The sequence below is a fragment of the Dipodomys merriami genome, unplaced genomic scaffold (genome assembly GCF_024711535.1).
Source record: "Dipodomys merriami isolate MVZ:Mamm:240054 unplaced genomic scaffold, mDipMer1.0.p SCAF_57, whole genome shotgun sequence".
Taxonomy (NCBI): Eukaryota; Metazoa; Chordata; class Mammalia; order Rodentia; family Heteromyidae; genus Dipodomys; species Dipodomys merriami.
In genome coordinates, this window is record NW_027206146.1 from 4,832,870 (window position 1) to 4,849,461 (window position 16,592).

Genomic DNA, 16,592 nt, shown 5'->3' on the forward strand with positions numbered 1-16,592 from the left:
ACCATGCATTCCAGCCTGGCCCCAGTAGTAGCAGTACTTGCCAAAAACAAAAGGATCAGACTGTTTCCAACTACCCACTCCCTTCTCCCTTCCGGGGGCAAGCTAATCTTTACACACTGGGGTGACTTTTATCTTCTGGTGTTTGGGAGGAAAGCTTTCTCTGGAGGTTGGCTCTGTCAGTGCTGGCTGGTTTTCAGGCCAGCCGCCCCCTCACCTGTGCTGGGGGTGCTCCACTTGTCCTCTCTGAATCTGCATGTACAGCCTGATCAGGTCACAACAGTGCCCATATCTCACCTAACTGGATGTGATGATCAAAAGGACCCTGGCTGGCCACCGATGACCAAACGTGGCTGGCAACACGTCTTATCTTTCTGACAGTCTGTTTTGGAGCCCAAGGACGATTTCCTGCCTGGCACATTCACCCAGTGAAGCGCGTGCAGAAAACCTCCAGCCCTTGCTCTTCTTCCCCTTCAGCGGCCTCTGCCAAGAGACTACTCCTTCCTCAAAAACCAAAACAAGAAACAAAACCAAAAACCAAAACCACCACTTCCATGGCACCACTCTTGCCTGGCTCCCTGCCCACCCCTCACAATGTGGGTCTTCCTGAGGGTACCCTCTTTGCTCTGGAATCTTCTCCTTCCAGAGATCACAAAAGAATGGCAGCTGGGTGGCAGATTCTGTTTGATCTTCACAATGTTTTTTAATTTGCAGGCCATTAGGCGAGGCAAGCACTCCACATTCGCCACAGTCCCCGTCATTCCCTACTGTCTTACACCCGTCCTCGTCACCCATTTCATCACCTGCCCAAGCCCCTGGAGTCATCTGAGTTTTCAAAAGCCCCTGCTACATGGCTGGCCTGGCACCTTCTGCTGCCACGAGCCCCCTACCCCATCTTCACATGCCTGAGAATCTTCTGGAGTGCTTGCTGTAAAGGTGGATGGCCAGCCTCCTCCCAGCCCTAGACTTGGTCCAAAAGCTCCAGGGCAGGGATCAGAAACTCGTGTCTCCAAGGGGCCAGGCGGCTCACACAAATGAGTGAACTAGTCAGGTATAAGAAAAGTCCAGGGCCACAAAGAAGATCAAATTGGATCTTTACTCAACTATGGTGAAGGCACGGAACAGAATACAAACATGTATGATACTGTCGTCTTATGCTTTAGATTCGAAATTGAAAAAATACAAATTGAAAAATAGAACTATTTTAATTATTAAAATTTTGCTCTCTCATAATTCTCTTGCTCCTGTGAGCTGCGGCTGGAGGGCCGGGCGAGGCTGGGCAGGCAGGGGTGCTCAACCAGCCTCGAGTCCTTCCACTGGAGCCATTATTTTTGAGTCAGAGTTGTAACGGAAAACAGCTGCTGGACCCGCGTGGGTACCCCCAAACGTGGACAGAGCTGAAAAAAATCTCACAGTCTTCCAAAAGAACAGTGTTTAAGAACCAGCGCCCGCCCGCCCTGATTTGCGGTCTGGGCTCACACAGTAGGCCACGGGCCGACAACAGCAAAGGGCCAGCATTGGCTCATTTCAAGAAAGGAGGGGTGGGTGGTCCGGGGAGCCTCTTGGTGGGGGGAGGGGGAGGGCAGGTGTGGGGCCCACAAATGTGGTAGACAGTAGCCTTTCACAGTCAGAAAGCAACTACAGCGAAGGAAGAGCCCCATTGTGTCAACGGCTCCTGGCGCTGGCGGGGTTGGGGCCGACATGGCCATGTTCAAGGAGTGGCTTGCGCAGAGCCCCGCAGAGGCAGCCGGGGTGCAGAGGGGGTGCGGCTTTTGCGTGATCTGAAATGGCCCCAAGTTCAACCGCTGGGATTTCTGTCACAAGCAGGGCTCCCCTGGCCCGTGGCTGGAGCTCAGAGCTTTGTGGCAAAGGTCTCCATGACGTGTGCTACTGGATTCCTGGGGAGGGCGGGGGGGGGGGGGAGGAGGATGGAGGGGCCAGACCTCGGTCCTGAGCAGATGCCGCAGGGTGACAGATCCTGGCGTTGCCACCACTGCCTGCGGTTGTGCTTACGAACCCCTGAGGCGCACAGGGACACTGGTTTGTCTCAAGACATGACTAAGGGGGGGGGGCTATCTTCCAGCAGAGGGCCTGCCTTGCCCCCCCGGCCAGGGGAACACATCTTCGGTCACCTCAAGATTCTCACCACCACCAATAAATAAAGCTAAGTGGTTGGACAGAGTTTAGGAGCGGCGGGGAGAGGAGGCCACGTGCGGAGGACTCAGCCAGGCACCCGTGAATTTGTGGCGCCATGCAAATGCCCGTGGCACTCAACCCGCCTCACAGTCGTGCATTCCAACTCCTCTCCACACTCGGGTGCTCGTGCCCAGGGTTGGGGGTGGGGTGGGGTTCTCTTCCCATCACTCCTTCCGCTCCTACTGACACTTGAGCCCTTTCTTGAGCTCGCTGAGGATGGCGGCGCGCGTCTGCTCCGTGTACTGGCTGTAGCTCTTACTGTGCTGGGACTCATAGTGGCGCTTCAGGTTGTACTCTTTCAACACAGACACGATTTTTTTGCATATTAAACACGTAGGCATGTTCTTCACTTCCACAAAGAAATAGTCTCGCTCCCATCTTTCTCGAAACACGCGGCCCTCTCCTTCTCTCTTTCGTTTGGCCACTTTTGAGAGACATGGGTATAAGAAAGAGTTCACTTTTCTCTGATCGCTCCCACACAACAACACAGTGCCAGCCCCGAGACGCCGAGCGCCCTCCCCGCGGGGCGCGGGAGGGAGTGCTGGGGACTGTGGCGAAGCAAAGGGGCGTGCTTAGCCCGCTGCTGCCAGGTGGAAGGGTGGGCCCAGGGGTGCCAGGTCTTCTGATTGGTTAAGAGCAGCCGTGTGTATATGTATGTGTGTGTGTGTGTATCATCCTGTTTTGCACAACTAACTCATCAGAAAAAAAGTTCCACATCTGCTCACCCAGGGAAGGCCAAACACAACTCGGCTGCAGCGCGGCCACGGCCCGCAGCCGCAACCTCCCCTGGGTGGGCCAGGAACCCGCATTGCCAGCCAGCAAGCCAAGTGCGGTCCACACGCGGACCACCACTACCCTACAGTCTGACAAGATAGCCACTCTGCCTGCAGGGCACCCCTGCGCCCTGCCGCCCCGGCCTCTCCTAGGAGGGCTTTCCGAAGCCTCGCCTCGCCTGGCCTGAGCCAGCTCCCCGCCTCAGCGCTGGCCACCGTCCATCCACCTCGTGCACACCAACGCCTGCCCTGTCCACACCTGTGTTTCCACCATCACACGCTGCCCCTCGGGCACCACTGACCTACCTCACACCTGTGCCACTCAGGCCCTCCGGGGGGGCTGCTGGAACTCAGCACACCCCTCTCGGCCTCCTGCATAGCCGAGGGGTCACCCTGACACCAGAGCCAGCCACACCTGCCCCGGCGTGCCGCCTACCCTGAGCCCCCAGGATACACCTAACTGCCCACACTGGGCTCTGAGCCCAGCCCCGCCCGTGGAGCCGTGCCCCGGGGCCTGCCCTCCTGACTGCTGCTGCTCTCTGCAGGTGCCGGGAGCCCCGGTGGGTCAGATGCTCTTCGGGGCTCCCTGCCAGGCCCATGCCACACGGGACCCTGGGTGCTTCCTGCCTGGCTGGCAACACTGCCAGCTGAGGCAACAGGACGTAGCCCCGGGTCTCCTGCCCACAACTGGGGGACGTCAGTGACGGGAGCCGGGGTGTGTGTTCAAAGGAACTTTATTGGGTGTTGGGGTTCAGATGAGATCCATGAGGATGTCGTCCTCCATGACGCTGGGCTGCAGGCCCGGCTGGGGGACCGGGCCCCGGGGACCCCCGCTCAGCAGCATCTGACCTGGGGGGCAGGGGAAGGGACTGCATCTCCCAGAAGGCCCTGGGCCTGTGTCCTCCCTCCTCCTCTGGAGCCCAGGCACTCCTTTTTCCCACGAAGCTTTGGGGACCCAATGGCGGCACCTTCTGACCCACGTGCTGGCAGTTTCCCATGAGCCTCTCTGACCCTAAGACCGTTTCCAGCGCCCATGGGCGAGGATCATGGAGAGACTTTTTGTGCCCACAGGCCGGCCTTCCCGTGGCCCTCAAAACCCTGGAAGGGCCTCGGACGGGACACTGTCCACACCCTGCCCTCCTCTGCAGCCCCTTACCTGGAAGTGGCGCACGGGGGGGCAGCTGCGCAGGCCAGGACTGGGCGGGCGGCGGGTGCAGGAGAGGGGGCCCCAGCTGGGGCTGCCCCAGGCTCTGGTGTGGTGGGGGCAGCAGTGCGGGCGCCCCTGGTGGCTGCAGGTGGTGGAGGGAGGCCTGGGGCAGGGGCACCCCAGACTGGGGCTAGGGGAACAAGAGGGAGGCTCAGAGGCCGCTGGAACCCATGTGGCTCCCCATGCTGCCTCTGGCGTGGAGGCGGCTGGGAGGGGTCTGGGGGTGCGGAGTGCGGAGGACAGCAGCGGGGTCTGCCAGGACCTCACCCCGCCGGCCAGAGCCAGCCTCCCTCCACCACAGGGGCCAGGGGCCACAGCTGCTGCCACCCCACCCCAAATCTCACCGGTGGGGGATTGAGGAGGAGGCTCCGTAGTTGAGGGTTGGCTCCAGGGTTCTGAGGCCGAAGGGTGGGTCCTGGAGGGGGTGGGCCAGGGGCGGCTCCGGGGGGGCCCTGGGGTGCACCTGGAGGAGCCTGGGTGGTACTTTGAGGCTGGGGTTGCCCTGCGGCCCCAGAGGCCCCCACAGTGGCCTGAGGCTGGGGCTGCGGTGCACGGAGCTGGAGCTGGCGGAGAGAGATGGGGGTGAGGGAGAAGGGCAGAGCCCCAGACTCCTTGATCTCAGGATAAGTGAGAACAACAGGTGATGTGCAGTCCCTGACTTCCCCCAGCTGTGTCCTCACCAGATTCTGTGGGGGCCTTGCTTGGTCCTCTAGAATAGGGCCCAGGCCTGGAGGCGCCTGCTGTGCCCCCATCTGGAAAGGGGAGAAGAGGAGCAGGTCAATGGGGGCCATGAGGATTGGGGCACAGAGGGTGGGGGGGGGAGCTGAAACATTTTCTTGCAGGCCAGGCAGGCTTGGGAGGGGGAAACACACTGCCAGGCACTGAGGAAAACGGCCTCCAGGAAATAGGGTGGGAGCTGGGAAGGTGGCTCAGTGGTTAGAGTGCTTGCCTTGCATGCATGAGGCCCTGGGTTCAATTCCTCAGCACCACATAAACAGACAGCCAGATGTGGAGCTATGGCTCAAGTGGTCGAGTTCTAGCTATGAGCTGAAGAGCTCAGGGACAGTGCCGGCCCAGAGTTCAAGCCCCACGAACGACCCCCCCCCCAAAAAAAAGAAGCTGTGTAGAACTTGGGGGGGCCATGACTTGAGAGACTGGAGATGGAGAAGGCCAGGGGAGCCTGACTGAGCTGGGGTCATGGCTCACCCCTCGCTGCTGCTCCAGCTTCTGCTGCTGGACTTGCTTGTGGTTGGTGATGACCTGACGGATGCCGTTGACGAAGCCGCTCTGGTCGTAGGGGATGAGGCCCATGAAGATCTTCTTCTTGGACGAGTACAGCAGCATGAGCACTCGTACCTCGCACGGGGCCGTGTGGGGGAAGTGAACGCAGCCCGCCTGCAGACAGAGGCTCTAGATCCCTCTCCACCCCTGGAGGTGGCCCACCAGCCCTCTCTACCTCCTGGTTCTAAAAGGTTTCAGAAGCTCAGATGTGGCTGAGCAGAGAGCCCTCATGATTGACAGCTGCTCTGGGGAGTCGGGAGTGGTTTGGGAGGAGCTGGAGTTCTGGCAGGTATGGGGCAGGATCAGCCTGGGGGTAGGGGTGCAGCTCAGGGAACAGGGGAGACAGGAGAGGCCATGTTGCCCGGCAGCCGGGGGCGGCTGAGATTGGGACCTGGCAGGCAGGTGCCTGGGCCATGGCGGCATTCAGCCCACAGCAGGCCCAAGCCCAGTGCGCTGCACTGACCTCCCCATGGCCAGTCTTGTCCAAGTGGACAGGGCACAGGGAGCCCTGAGGAAGAGCCCCAGACAACCCCAACACTGGATCCCAAGTCCCCAATGTGAAACTAGGCCCGCACCTCCACTTCCAGGCTCCTATTTACGTCAAAAATCAACATCTGCTCTGGTGCCTGGCTCGGACCCCAGCCACACACACGGGACACGTTTCTCAGTAATGGGGCAGGGCAAGTGGTCACTCGGCCCAGCCCCCACTGAGGGCACCCCCCCGCCCATGCCCCATGGACACAAGGCTCCTTCAGTTGAGCCAAACTCCCAGGAGCTCAGAAGGGTGGACAGAAGAGCGGGTGCCCGGGTCACCCCACACTCACAAAGCCATTGCCCATGATGCGGTAGAGGCCCTTGAGGGACTCCTGGTCCTTGTTGAAGTGGAACTGCACCATCCTCGAGTTCCGGAACAGAGGGCCCAGGGTAGTCTGCAGACACAGGCGGCTGTGAGGAGAGGAGCCGGGGCAAGAGGGACAGGGGGAACAGGTGGGGGAGAAGAGAAAGGGGGGGAAAGGAAGGGGGAAAGGGAGGGAAAAGGTGGGAAGGAAGGGCAGGGTGAGGCGCTCACCAGCAGCTGCTGGGGGATGAGCTGCATGATCAGCTTCTGCGGCCACTGCTCCGTCTTCCTGGGGGAGGGGGGCAGGAGGGGGTCAGCAGGGTGGGACCCCAGCCTCCCCCTCCCCCACCACACACACCCAGGCCACCACCTACAGGTTCTCTCCATGGTTCACGTAGACCTGACAGGGCAGTGACCGGGTCAGCTTGGTGCTGGCATCTACCGAGGCTGGCTTAGGTTTCTGAGGGGGGAAAAGTACATCTCAGGGAGAAGGGCTCCCCTGGTCCCTCCTAACCCCCATCCTGGTGGCCCCAAACTCAGGACACCCCAACTTGAAGTCTTGGTGGTTCCTCCACCAATCCACGTTCATCTAGTCTTAAAAGTCCTCAAACTTGGGGGCTCACCTAGTCCTAAGTCCTACAGCCCACTAGACCCCCAGGCCAGAATTCTGGGGTCTTCACCATACCCTATCTGACATGGGCGCTTGGATTATAGGCAGAAGCCACCAAGTGCTCGACCCAACACAACTTTTTTTTTTTTTTGTTGGTTGTGGGGCTTGAACTCTGGGCCTGGGCGCTGTCCCTTAGCTCTTCAGCTCAAGGCGAGTACCCTACCACATGAGCCACAGCGCCACTTCTGGCTTTTTTTTCCCCTGCTTATTTGGTGCTGAGGAATTGAACCCAGGGCCTCATGCGTGCAAGGCAAGCACTCTACCACTGAGCCACCTTCCCAGACCCCTCAACACAACTCTTAACTTGGGCTGCAAACCCGTGGACTCTTGGGACTCATCTCTGGACCACAAGTCCTGTACCTCAGGAGGCCCCTGCCTGTCCACTCACCTCTTGCCACTCTAGAACCCCACTCCAAGCCAGGAGCTTGTTGGGGACAGACTGCTGCCCACCGAGAGCTGGGGCCCCCATCTGGGCAGGGGAAGGGCCGCTCACCCCGCCAGGGGCCACGGAGCCAGCCTGAGGAAGAGGAGGAGGAGGAGGAGGTGAGGCCGTATTACAAGGACAGAACAGAGCCCACTCCTCCTTGCCTCCCACAAGGTCCCCGCCACCCCAAACACAAGGACAGTGAAGTCCGTGTAGCCTGAACTCCCAGTTCCAAGGTCCCAGGGCGCCCTGTGGTCCCAGAGCTCTGCCTGGCTCTGACACAGCGAGATTCTGCCCCAGACTCTCCCACCCCAAAGCCACACAGCATGTGCACCACGGGCTCCAAGATCCTGGGACCTGGGGAAGATAATCAGGAAGTCCTCAGCCAGGGGAAGCAGTGGAGGACATGCCAGAACATACCATAGACGCGGCCCCAGACTGGGCAGGAGGGGCCAGGCCTGGGCCAGGCGCTACAGTAGACACCAAGCTGGGCTGGGATGAAGGAGGCGGCTTGGGGGCACCAGGGGGCCCTTGTGGCAGTGTGGAGGCTGGGGCCTGGCTGAAGGGAGGCCCCACTCCTGAGGCAGCTTGCTGCAGAGGGTTGATGGGCGAGACTGTAAGAGAGATCAGGGCGGCACAGGTGAGCTCATGGTGCAGGAAGAGCCCCGCCGCCCGCCACCCGCCTGCAACTTCAGCCCTGGACTCACAGCGTGGGCCCAGCCCAGCCTTCTGGTTCTTAGCAGCCTCCACTGCATTCTGGGCAGCCACCTGAGCGGCACTCAGGTTCCCAGGGACCTGAGGATGGAGGGGGCCAGTGAGAACCGTGCACCCTGGGCCTGTGCGCCGAACACTGAAGACACCCACCCCGCTCAGGAGGCCACGACTCTCGCATCACCCACTGCCACCACTGCTCCACCCACCCACCCTCCTTCCCTCCCAACATCCACTGGAGACTGCTTCCCCTTCCATGTCCACCCCAGGGCTCACCCAGGTCCTCCCAGGAGATCATGGCTCCTGCAGGCCCGAGTCACCTAAATACCTGGTACTGTGGTGGGACGGGGGGCAGAGCTTGCTGGGGTGCTGTGGAGAGGGTGGCAGTCGAGGACGGGGCAGGAGGCAGGGGAACCGGCTGCTTCGGCTGGAGTGGGCCTGCAGCTGAGCTACCCCCAACTGGAGCACCACGGACAACCGAGGCCCAGGAGAAGGAGAGTGGAAAAAAGCCAAAATCAGGTCAGAGGGCACAGGAGATACAACAGCCCCAGCCCAAGGGGCGAAAAAACCCCAAACTGGGTCAGCAGGCCTGGGGAGATGGTAGCCCTGGCCGGAGTGCGTGGCTCACCAGGCAGCACCAGCCCCCGCACCAGCACCATGTGCCTGGGGTCCTGGCTCACGTCCGCGGGGGGCTGCAGCGGCTCCAGCAGGGCGGGGGGCGCCGCCTTCTCAAACAGAAGGCGGAGGGCAGGCAGCTTCCGTGGAGACACAATGGAGAAGTGGATCCCTCGCTGCGGGGCAGGGGGCAAAGGGTCAGGACAAGGTCCCCCTCTGCCTCCCACCTCACCAGAGACTGGACAGCCAGGGCCCTAAAACTACAACTCCCATCAGGCAGTGGTCCAAGGACAGCCAGAGCTGTAACTTGAACCCACACCATGGAGGGATCAGGTGTTGAGCCATCTATGACTGCTCTGGGACAAAAGGGTCCATCCTGTAGTCCTCCTCCCTCAGACCCAGGGGCTCATCCCACAGACCTGCTCCCTCAGACTGGGGCCCCTCACCTCCCCAATCTTCTGCACGAGGCTCTCAGTGGTGCACCCTGAGTACGTGGTACTCTCCACAGCTGGCAGCAGATATGGGGGCGAGTTGCAGATCAAGAGACAGACTCGGTGTGTCTGGCCACTGGGGGGGAGGGGGGGAATGAGGAAGATGTGAAGCAGGCACCCCAAGGGCTTGGAGGTGCACACAGCCCACCCACACAAAATCGTGTGCAAAGCCTTCTTTTGCAAATGACAGCACCAAAGTGCCCAGGTTTGGTGACTTGCTGAAGGACATGAGCAGCTAAAGGGGGCTGGAGGAAGCCCCACCAGCTTCTCATAGTCAGGCTATGCATGGCGAGGCAGGAAAGAGAAAGGGCAGGAGGAAGGAGACCAGGGCGCAAGGAGCGGGCGAGTAGGACTCACATCTGCTCTCGCATCTTCTTGAAGTCATCAAACAGCTGCAGGGCGGTGCTGAGGCCTTCTGCGATGAGGCTGCAGCTCTCCCCGCCCCCGCCCATGAACCTGCAGGGGGTCAGGTGCTCATCAGATCCAGGGGCCACACACAGGAGCTGCCACCATCCCAACCCCATGCCCTGCCAAACAGCCTGTCCCTGACTGCCCCGAAAGTTAGCCACCAACTACGAGCTCCCTGCTCTTTCCATGGCACCTGAGGGCCAAGCCTGGAGGCCAGTAGGCCCCCACGAGGCCTGGAATCAGGGAATGGATGGGCAAGGAGCCTAGAAGCAAGCTCAGGGCCCTGTGAACCCCAGTCCTGTCCATCTCCTTGCTCCTTCCTCTTTTCCAGGCCTTCTGCTCCATCTTTCCTGTTTTTCTTTTTCTTTTTTTCTCTCAAGCCTGGCACTCTTATCACTGAAGCCACAGCTCCACTTCCAGCTCTTTGTGGATTAATTGGAGATAAGAGACTCAGACTTTCCTGCTCGGGCTTAGAATCAGGAAAAAGAAGAAAAGAAGAAAGATTGGAAGTGGAGGCATGGCTAAAAGGGTAAAGAGTCAGGTGCTGAAAGAGCTCAAAGCCCCAAGGTTCAAAAAAAAAAAAAAAAAAAAAAAAGGTAACTTAAAGGCTCGGGGCATGGCTCAAATGGAAGAGCCATACCTTGTCATCCTAGCTACTAAAGAGGCAAAGGCAGGAGGATGGAAAATTCCAGGCCAGCCTTGATTACATAAAGGAAGAAGCGTGAAACTCCCTAACCTTATGAGACCTAAAAAACTTGCTTTTGTCTCACTGAACACTGTCACCCAAGACACATCCCAGCTGACACAATCAAACCAAATGAGAAAAACTTAATGAAGGGCTGGGAATGTGGCTTCATGGTAGAATGCCTGCTAGCATGCATAACGCTCTGGGTTCCATTCCTCAGTACCACATAAACAGAAAAGGCCGGAAGTGGCGCTGTGGCTTAAGTGGTAAAGTGCTAGCCTTGAGCAAAATAAATCAATAAGTCAATAAATAAAATAGAAGCTCAGGGACCCAGGCCCTGAGTTCAAGCCCCAGGACTAGCAATAAATAAATAAATAAATAAATAAATAAATAAAGGGAAAAAAAAGAACAACAAAATGTGGTCTGAATACCACAAAGTTTGTGCTGAATCACATTCCCAAAGAAACCCAAAGATGAAATTATACTGAAAGTGCCCGGGGTCTCTGCTAACCTACTCAGGGCCCTCTGCCCCTTCCCCCCCAGTGCTGGTGCAAACTCAAGGCCTAATGCATGACAATCAAGCACTCTACCACTGAGCCCCCAGCACCCATTTTTTTGTCTCTTCCATTACCAGGCCCCAGGGGCCTCAGTGCCAGATGCCATAAGAGGCAATGATCAAAGTGAGTAAACAGGACCAGCAGCCATCCTGGACACAGGGGTAGTCGCCCAGGGCTGAGCCCTGCCTGCCTGAGGCCTGCTGACAATTCCTTTCATCTTTTGGGAGCTAGAAACTTTTGCTGACCAATTTAACTGCCATCATGCAATGGGGACCCCAGGTCTGCCTGCCTTCCACCACTCCTCTGTGGAGGTCATTAGCCTTGGAAGAAAGGATAAGGGACATGGGGGAATGAGCTTTCCCAAGGAAGGCCCTCCCTGCCCCCCACATGCTGGACATGCCCGCAGAGATAAGATTTCCCCAAGAATGAACAAAACTTGCTGTTACAGCCCCAGGAATGTCACGGACACTGAGTGCAGATGGTTACAAATGAGTAGATCCAAACCGTGAGAAGAATGCCTGAGCATGCTTATCTGCAGGGCGTTTGTCTTTGGCTCTGGGAACAGCACATTCCAAGTTAAGGGCCAGAGACACGAAGCTCAAGGTGTTCCCTTCTCAGCCCGCTTATCTCGCAGAGATTTCTCCCACGGGGAGGGCTGCTTCACCCAACACAGCCTGTCTGCCATTAAATTCCTTCCCTGTGTTACTGCACCCCACAGGAGGCAAACAACAGGAGAAAGACAGAGATCCCAACACTCACAGGGCAGTGAGGGGACCAGCAGAGGATGATGGGACAGAAGAGGGAGCAACAAGCTGCTTGAAGGAATGAAGAAAGGAGTCCCACATAGGAAGATGTATGAGGTAATGGAGTTTTCCGGGAGTGATCAGGATGGAGTACATGCTAAACACTCATTCATTCACTGACTCATTCATCAAAGTATTCCTGGGGCCTGCTTTAGGTATGACGGGGACTAGTGACTTGAGATGCATGAGACTACACTCAGAGACCTCATTTTGTAAGTTATTTATGAGCCAGCCAAGTTGTTCTCCACTGGGGTGAATCTTGTCTCTACCCTCCCCCTCCCCCTCCAACATTCAATAATTCCTACAGATGATTTTATTTTTTTGGTTGGTCGTGGGGCTTGAACTCTGGGCCTGGGCACTGTCCCTCAGCTCTTCAGCTGAAGGTGAGTACCACATGAGCCACTGTGCCACTTCCGGTTTTCTGAGTGGTTTATTGGAGATAAGAGTCTCATGGTGGCTCATGCCTATAATCTTAGCTACTCAGGAGGCTGAGATCTGAGGATCTTGGTTCAAAAGCCAGCCCAGGCAGGAAAGTCCATGAGACTCTTATCTCCAATAAACCATTCAGAAAATTGGAAGTGACACTGTGGCTCAAGTGGTACAGCACTAGCCTTGATCTGAAGAGCTGAGGGACAGCGCCCGGGCCCCACGACTGACAAAAAAAAAAAAAAAGGAAAAGAAAAGCACTAGGGATAGATGCCACGGCCTGGGGCAGTGGCAGCTTCTGATGGTGTATCTCTGTCCACGCTCAGCATCCTGTGTGCATGCACACACATGCACACACATGTGCATACACCTAGCAGCTTCCTCACTTCTCCTGTATGAGTTCACTCCCTCTAGGGAAAGCCAGCTTGGTCACACAGCTAGCCAGAAAAGGTCTGAGACAAGGGTCACAGGGTGGGGCTCCTTGGAAACAGCTCTTCTATGCTACTCTTGAGTGACTGCAACCCTAAGAGAGACAACGACTGAACCATCTAGCTAAGTGTAAGTCCCAAATTCCAGACCCACAAACAGTGCACAGGTTAATTACTTGTTTAAAAAAGAAAGAATTGGTAGGAGACCAGAAAGCAAAACAGAAGGTGAATATGACCAAGGAAAACTATATATACACTTATGGAACTATCACAATGAAACCCTGCACAATACACGCTAATAAAAAAAATTGCGGGCTGGGAAGGTGGCTCAGTGGTAGAGCGCTTGCCTTGCATGCCTGAGGCCCTGGGTTCGATTCCTCAGCACCACATAAGCAAAAAGAAAAAAGCCAGAAGTGGTGCTGTGGCTCAAGTGGTAGAACGCTAGTCTTGAGCTGAAGAGCTGAGGGACAGCGCCCAGGCCCACGACCAGACCCCCCCCCCAAAAAAAAATTGCTGGGCAGGGTAGTATATGCTTATAATCCCAGCATTCAAAGAGAGTAGGGAGGAGGAGCTCAAGTTCAAGGCCAACCTACAGAGCATAGTGAATCCTGGGCTAATCCAGGCTATAAAACTCTTGTCTTGAAAAGACTCCTTGTAGTGTTCAACCACTAAGTTGTTCCGGGGAACTCATTATATAGCAACAGATGAAAACTATAACGAACAATACACCATCACTGCCACTTTGGAGAATGAGCCACAGGCACAGGAGCCTTTCCCCTCTGGGGAGAGAGGTTCTGCTGAAACTGTACACATGAATAGATAGGTTAGACAGAAACAACTCCTTCCTACAACTCCTTGAAGATAATATTCAAAGAGGGGAGGGAAAAAAAAAAAGAGTCTATGGGGAAGAAGGAGCTGTCATTCAACCCCAAGACGCAAGACTCCAGAACTAAAATGTGAAGCAGGAAGACCTGACCCAAACCACACAGCAGGATCTCCTAGCCCAGCCCCAGCCCCTGGATTCAGGCCTCAACACACCCAAGGACACAGGGCTGAGGTTGGCAGAGGAGAGGGTCACACACAGTACAAGGAACAGTATGCATCCTGCCAAGCACAGAATCCTCCCCCAAGTGACAAAAGGGACAGAAACACATCACCCTGGTGGTCGCTTCAGCCACCCAAGGGGAGAGAGCTCCAGCCCAAGCCACCACAGTCCCCCCACCCTCTCCAAGCAGGGGGGAGTGCTCACCTAATGCCATCCAGCCAGGTGACAAATTCATAGGCGCTGCTGGTGGGGGCGTGGCATTGTACGTAGGACTCCGGGGCACAGTCCACCGTGTTGAAGACCACAAGGCTATACTGGGTTCCCCCATACTGAAAATGGGAGACAGAGACTTTTAATCTGGGAGGAAAGCTCCAGTGAATCCGAGAAGGAACTAGGGCTCCCAGCTATCTCACACACCGAAACCCTGACCCATATTTCCTTCCCCCTCAGAACTCCAGGCCTGAGCCTCCTCCCTCAGACCCAGGAGACCAGGTCCAGCCCCCAGTCCTCCTTCCTCAGACTTAGGGCTCCAGGCCCCAGCCCTTCTCCCTCAGATTCATTAATCCAGGACAAACATTCTCTCTCAGACCCAGGGATTCAGCTCAACCTCCCCTCTCAGACTAGGGGTCTAGGGCCCCAGTCTCCTCCCTCAAACCCAGGAGTCTAGATCGCAGCGTCTTCCCTCAGGCTCAGGGGTCCAGGCCCCAGCCTCCACCCTTAGACCCAGGGGTCCAGGCCCCAGCCTCCTCCCTCAGATGCAAAGGTCAAAGCCTCAGTCCTCCTCCCTCAGACCCAGAGGTCCAGGCCCAGCCTCCTCTCTCAGGCCTAGTGGTCCAGGCCCCAGCCTCCGCCCTCAGACCAGGCGAGCCCAGACTCACGTCTCCCCCGAAGTCCGTCTCGGCAGGGGGCCCACCATTGAAGTACCTGCGGGGACCAGGGGTAGGTAAAGGTGGGGGTCAGGTTGGCGGCCGGGAGCGCCGGTGGGGGCGGGGCTGGGGCGCGGGAGCCACACTCACTCGATCGCGGGGAGCAGGTAGTGGTTGCGGAGCCCCTCGAAGTAGGGCCCCAGGTTGGCGGTGCCCTCAATCACAAACACCACGTCGGCCACCAGGCCCCCGGCGCGGGCCGGGCCCTCGGACCCGGGGACCATGCCCCGCGCCACCCCTGCCGTCGCCACCGCCGCCACGGTCGCCGCCGAAGAGCGGAAGTGCGCCTTTTTCGCGCGTGCGCCCTTGCGGGTCCGCGGCTTGCGCTGCGCATGCGCGCCGCCATGCTTGTGCGGGGCCGCCCGGGCCTTCTTTTTTTTTTTTAACTTCATCACCGTTCACACGCACTGCGTGGACGTCTCTGACGGGGTTCTCGGAGCCCCAGGGGATGGCTGAAGTACTACGTGAACCCTAAAGAGCCAACTACCGCTCGCTGAACAGCAGCGCCTCTTGCCATCTTTGAGCGGGGCGCCCGTTTGCCCGGGATCCAGGGGGCGGGGTCAGGAGGCCTGGTTGCTACGCAACGCGTCCACGGCCCTTGTTTCCTCACAGAGAGCTCGAGTTTCTGGTTGGCCTCTGGGGGAAGGGCGGGGGGGGGGGAGGGAGGGAACGAGTGCAGGACCAGTCACGTGGTCCGAAGCGCGGTTACTAGGCAACGCGTAAGAGTGGCAGCTGGGAAGCCGGTGCGAGTTGTTTTCTTCCCTTCCCCGCCCCCCCCACCCCCGCCTCTAAAAGAAGCCGTAGCCCAGCCCAAGTGGACGTTGCTAGGCAACACCTGATAGTTGTTTTCTGGGAAAAAAGCCAGAAACTGACCCAGAACATAAATACATTCCAAGCGGATTAAAAATGTGAATGCAACAAATGAAACCCGAAAACGGTATCTGAAGGGAAAGAATATATGGTAAAATCCTGAAAAACTGGAACTGACTCGAGTATCACTCCCGCAAAAACACAAAACATGAAATCTTGATCTGTTGACTCTTCGAAGACTGCATAAATTGTGTTGAAAAATACACAATAAAGTAGAGAACATCTTTGTAACACGTGTGGATAGAAATTTGTTATGCAAATGCATCTTGCGGATAGCAGTTTCGAAAAATACACAACACGAAGACAGGAAGGAGGCTGAGCAAGCCTTATTCCTTACAAAAAAAGACCTTTCATCTGGTAATCCCAGCTATTTGGAGGCGGAGGCAGAACTATCCCAAGTTCCAGGCCAGCCTGGGTAGAGTTAGGAGACCCTGTCTCAAAAACAAAACACAAACGAAAGAACTGAAGGAAGAGGGCGTGGTCTCAGCGGGTAAAAGTCTCAGTTATCATGGGGGAAAAAAATTAAACGAGGATTTTGAATGTTCTTTTTTTTTGGGGGGGGGGTCGGTCGTGGGGCCTGAACTCTGCCTGGGCGCTATCCCTCAGCTCTTCAGCTCAAGGCTAGCGCTCTACCACTTGAGCCACAGCACCCACTTCTGGCTTTTTCTGCTTATGTGGTGCTGAGGAATTGAACCCAGGGCCTCATGCATGCAAGGCGAGCACTCTACCACTGAGCCACCTTCTCAGCCCGATTTTGAATGTTCTTAACAGAAATGATGAATGATGGATACAGCAATTATTCCTGATCTGATCTACCTACATTGTATGTATTGAAAGGTTACACTACTCTACTGGAATATATACAATTCAGTGTCCACCAGAAATAAAAATATGTACTTTTTTTTTTTTTGCAGAACCTAGAACTAAAATGATGATGATGATAAATGAGACATAAGTTTAAAAGAGGAGGGCTGGGAAGGTAGCTCAGTGGTAGAGTGCTTGCCTTGCATGCATGAGGCCCCTGGGTTCAATTCCTCAGTACCACGTAAGCAGAAAAAGCCGGAAGTGGTGCGGTGGCTCAAATGATAGAGCTGAAGAGCTGAGGGACAGCGCCCAGGCCTAGAGTTCAAGCCCAGTGACCAACCAAAAAAAAAAAAAAAAAGTTTAAAAGAGGAACTGTAAGAAGAGGGGTGTGGAAAAGGCAGGAGAGAAGGAGAGGAAAGAGTACGGTACTTGGGGGT

The 16,592-nt window shown here is 56.8% G+C and overlaps 1 protein-coding gene across 2 annotated transcripts; it reads right to left on the minus strand.

Moving 5' to 3' along the window:
• Positions 1–1,081: 1,081 nt before the first annotated feature.
• On the minus strand, positions 1,082–15,025 carry Med25 (mediator complex subunit 25). Of its 2 annotated transcripts, none has more exons than XM_070000938.1 (18): positions 14,572–15,025; positions 14,434–14,479; positions 13,760–13,884; positions 9,561–9,659; positions 9,159–9,279; positions 8,726–8,888; positions 8,426–8,556; positions 8,094–8,181; positions 7,807–8,000; positions 7,351–7,479; positions 6,667–6,752; positions 6,524–6,581; positions 6,279–6,383; positions 5,380–5,568; positions 4,854–4,925; positions 4,518–4,736; positions 4,123–4,303; positions 1,082–2,617 (listed from the first exon to the last, which is right to left on the minus strand). In XM_070000938.1, the coding sequence occupies exons 1-18, from the start codon at positions 14,871–14,873 to the stop codon at positions 2,373–2,375; spliced, it is 2,553 nt and encodes an 850-aa protein (XP_069857039.1). In that variant the 5' UTR covers positions 14,874–15,025; the 3' UTR covers positions 1,082–2,372. The 2 variants fall into 2 exon arrangements, with proteins under 2 accessions (XP_069857039.1, XP_069857040.1); XM_070000939.1 differs by lacking the exon at positions 1,082–2,617 and adding an exon at positions 3,683–3,815.
• Between the last annotated feature and the right edge of the window lie 1,567 nt (positions 15,026–16,592).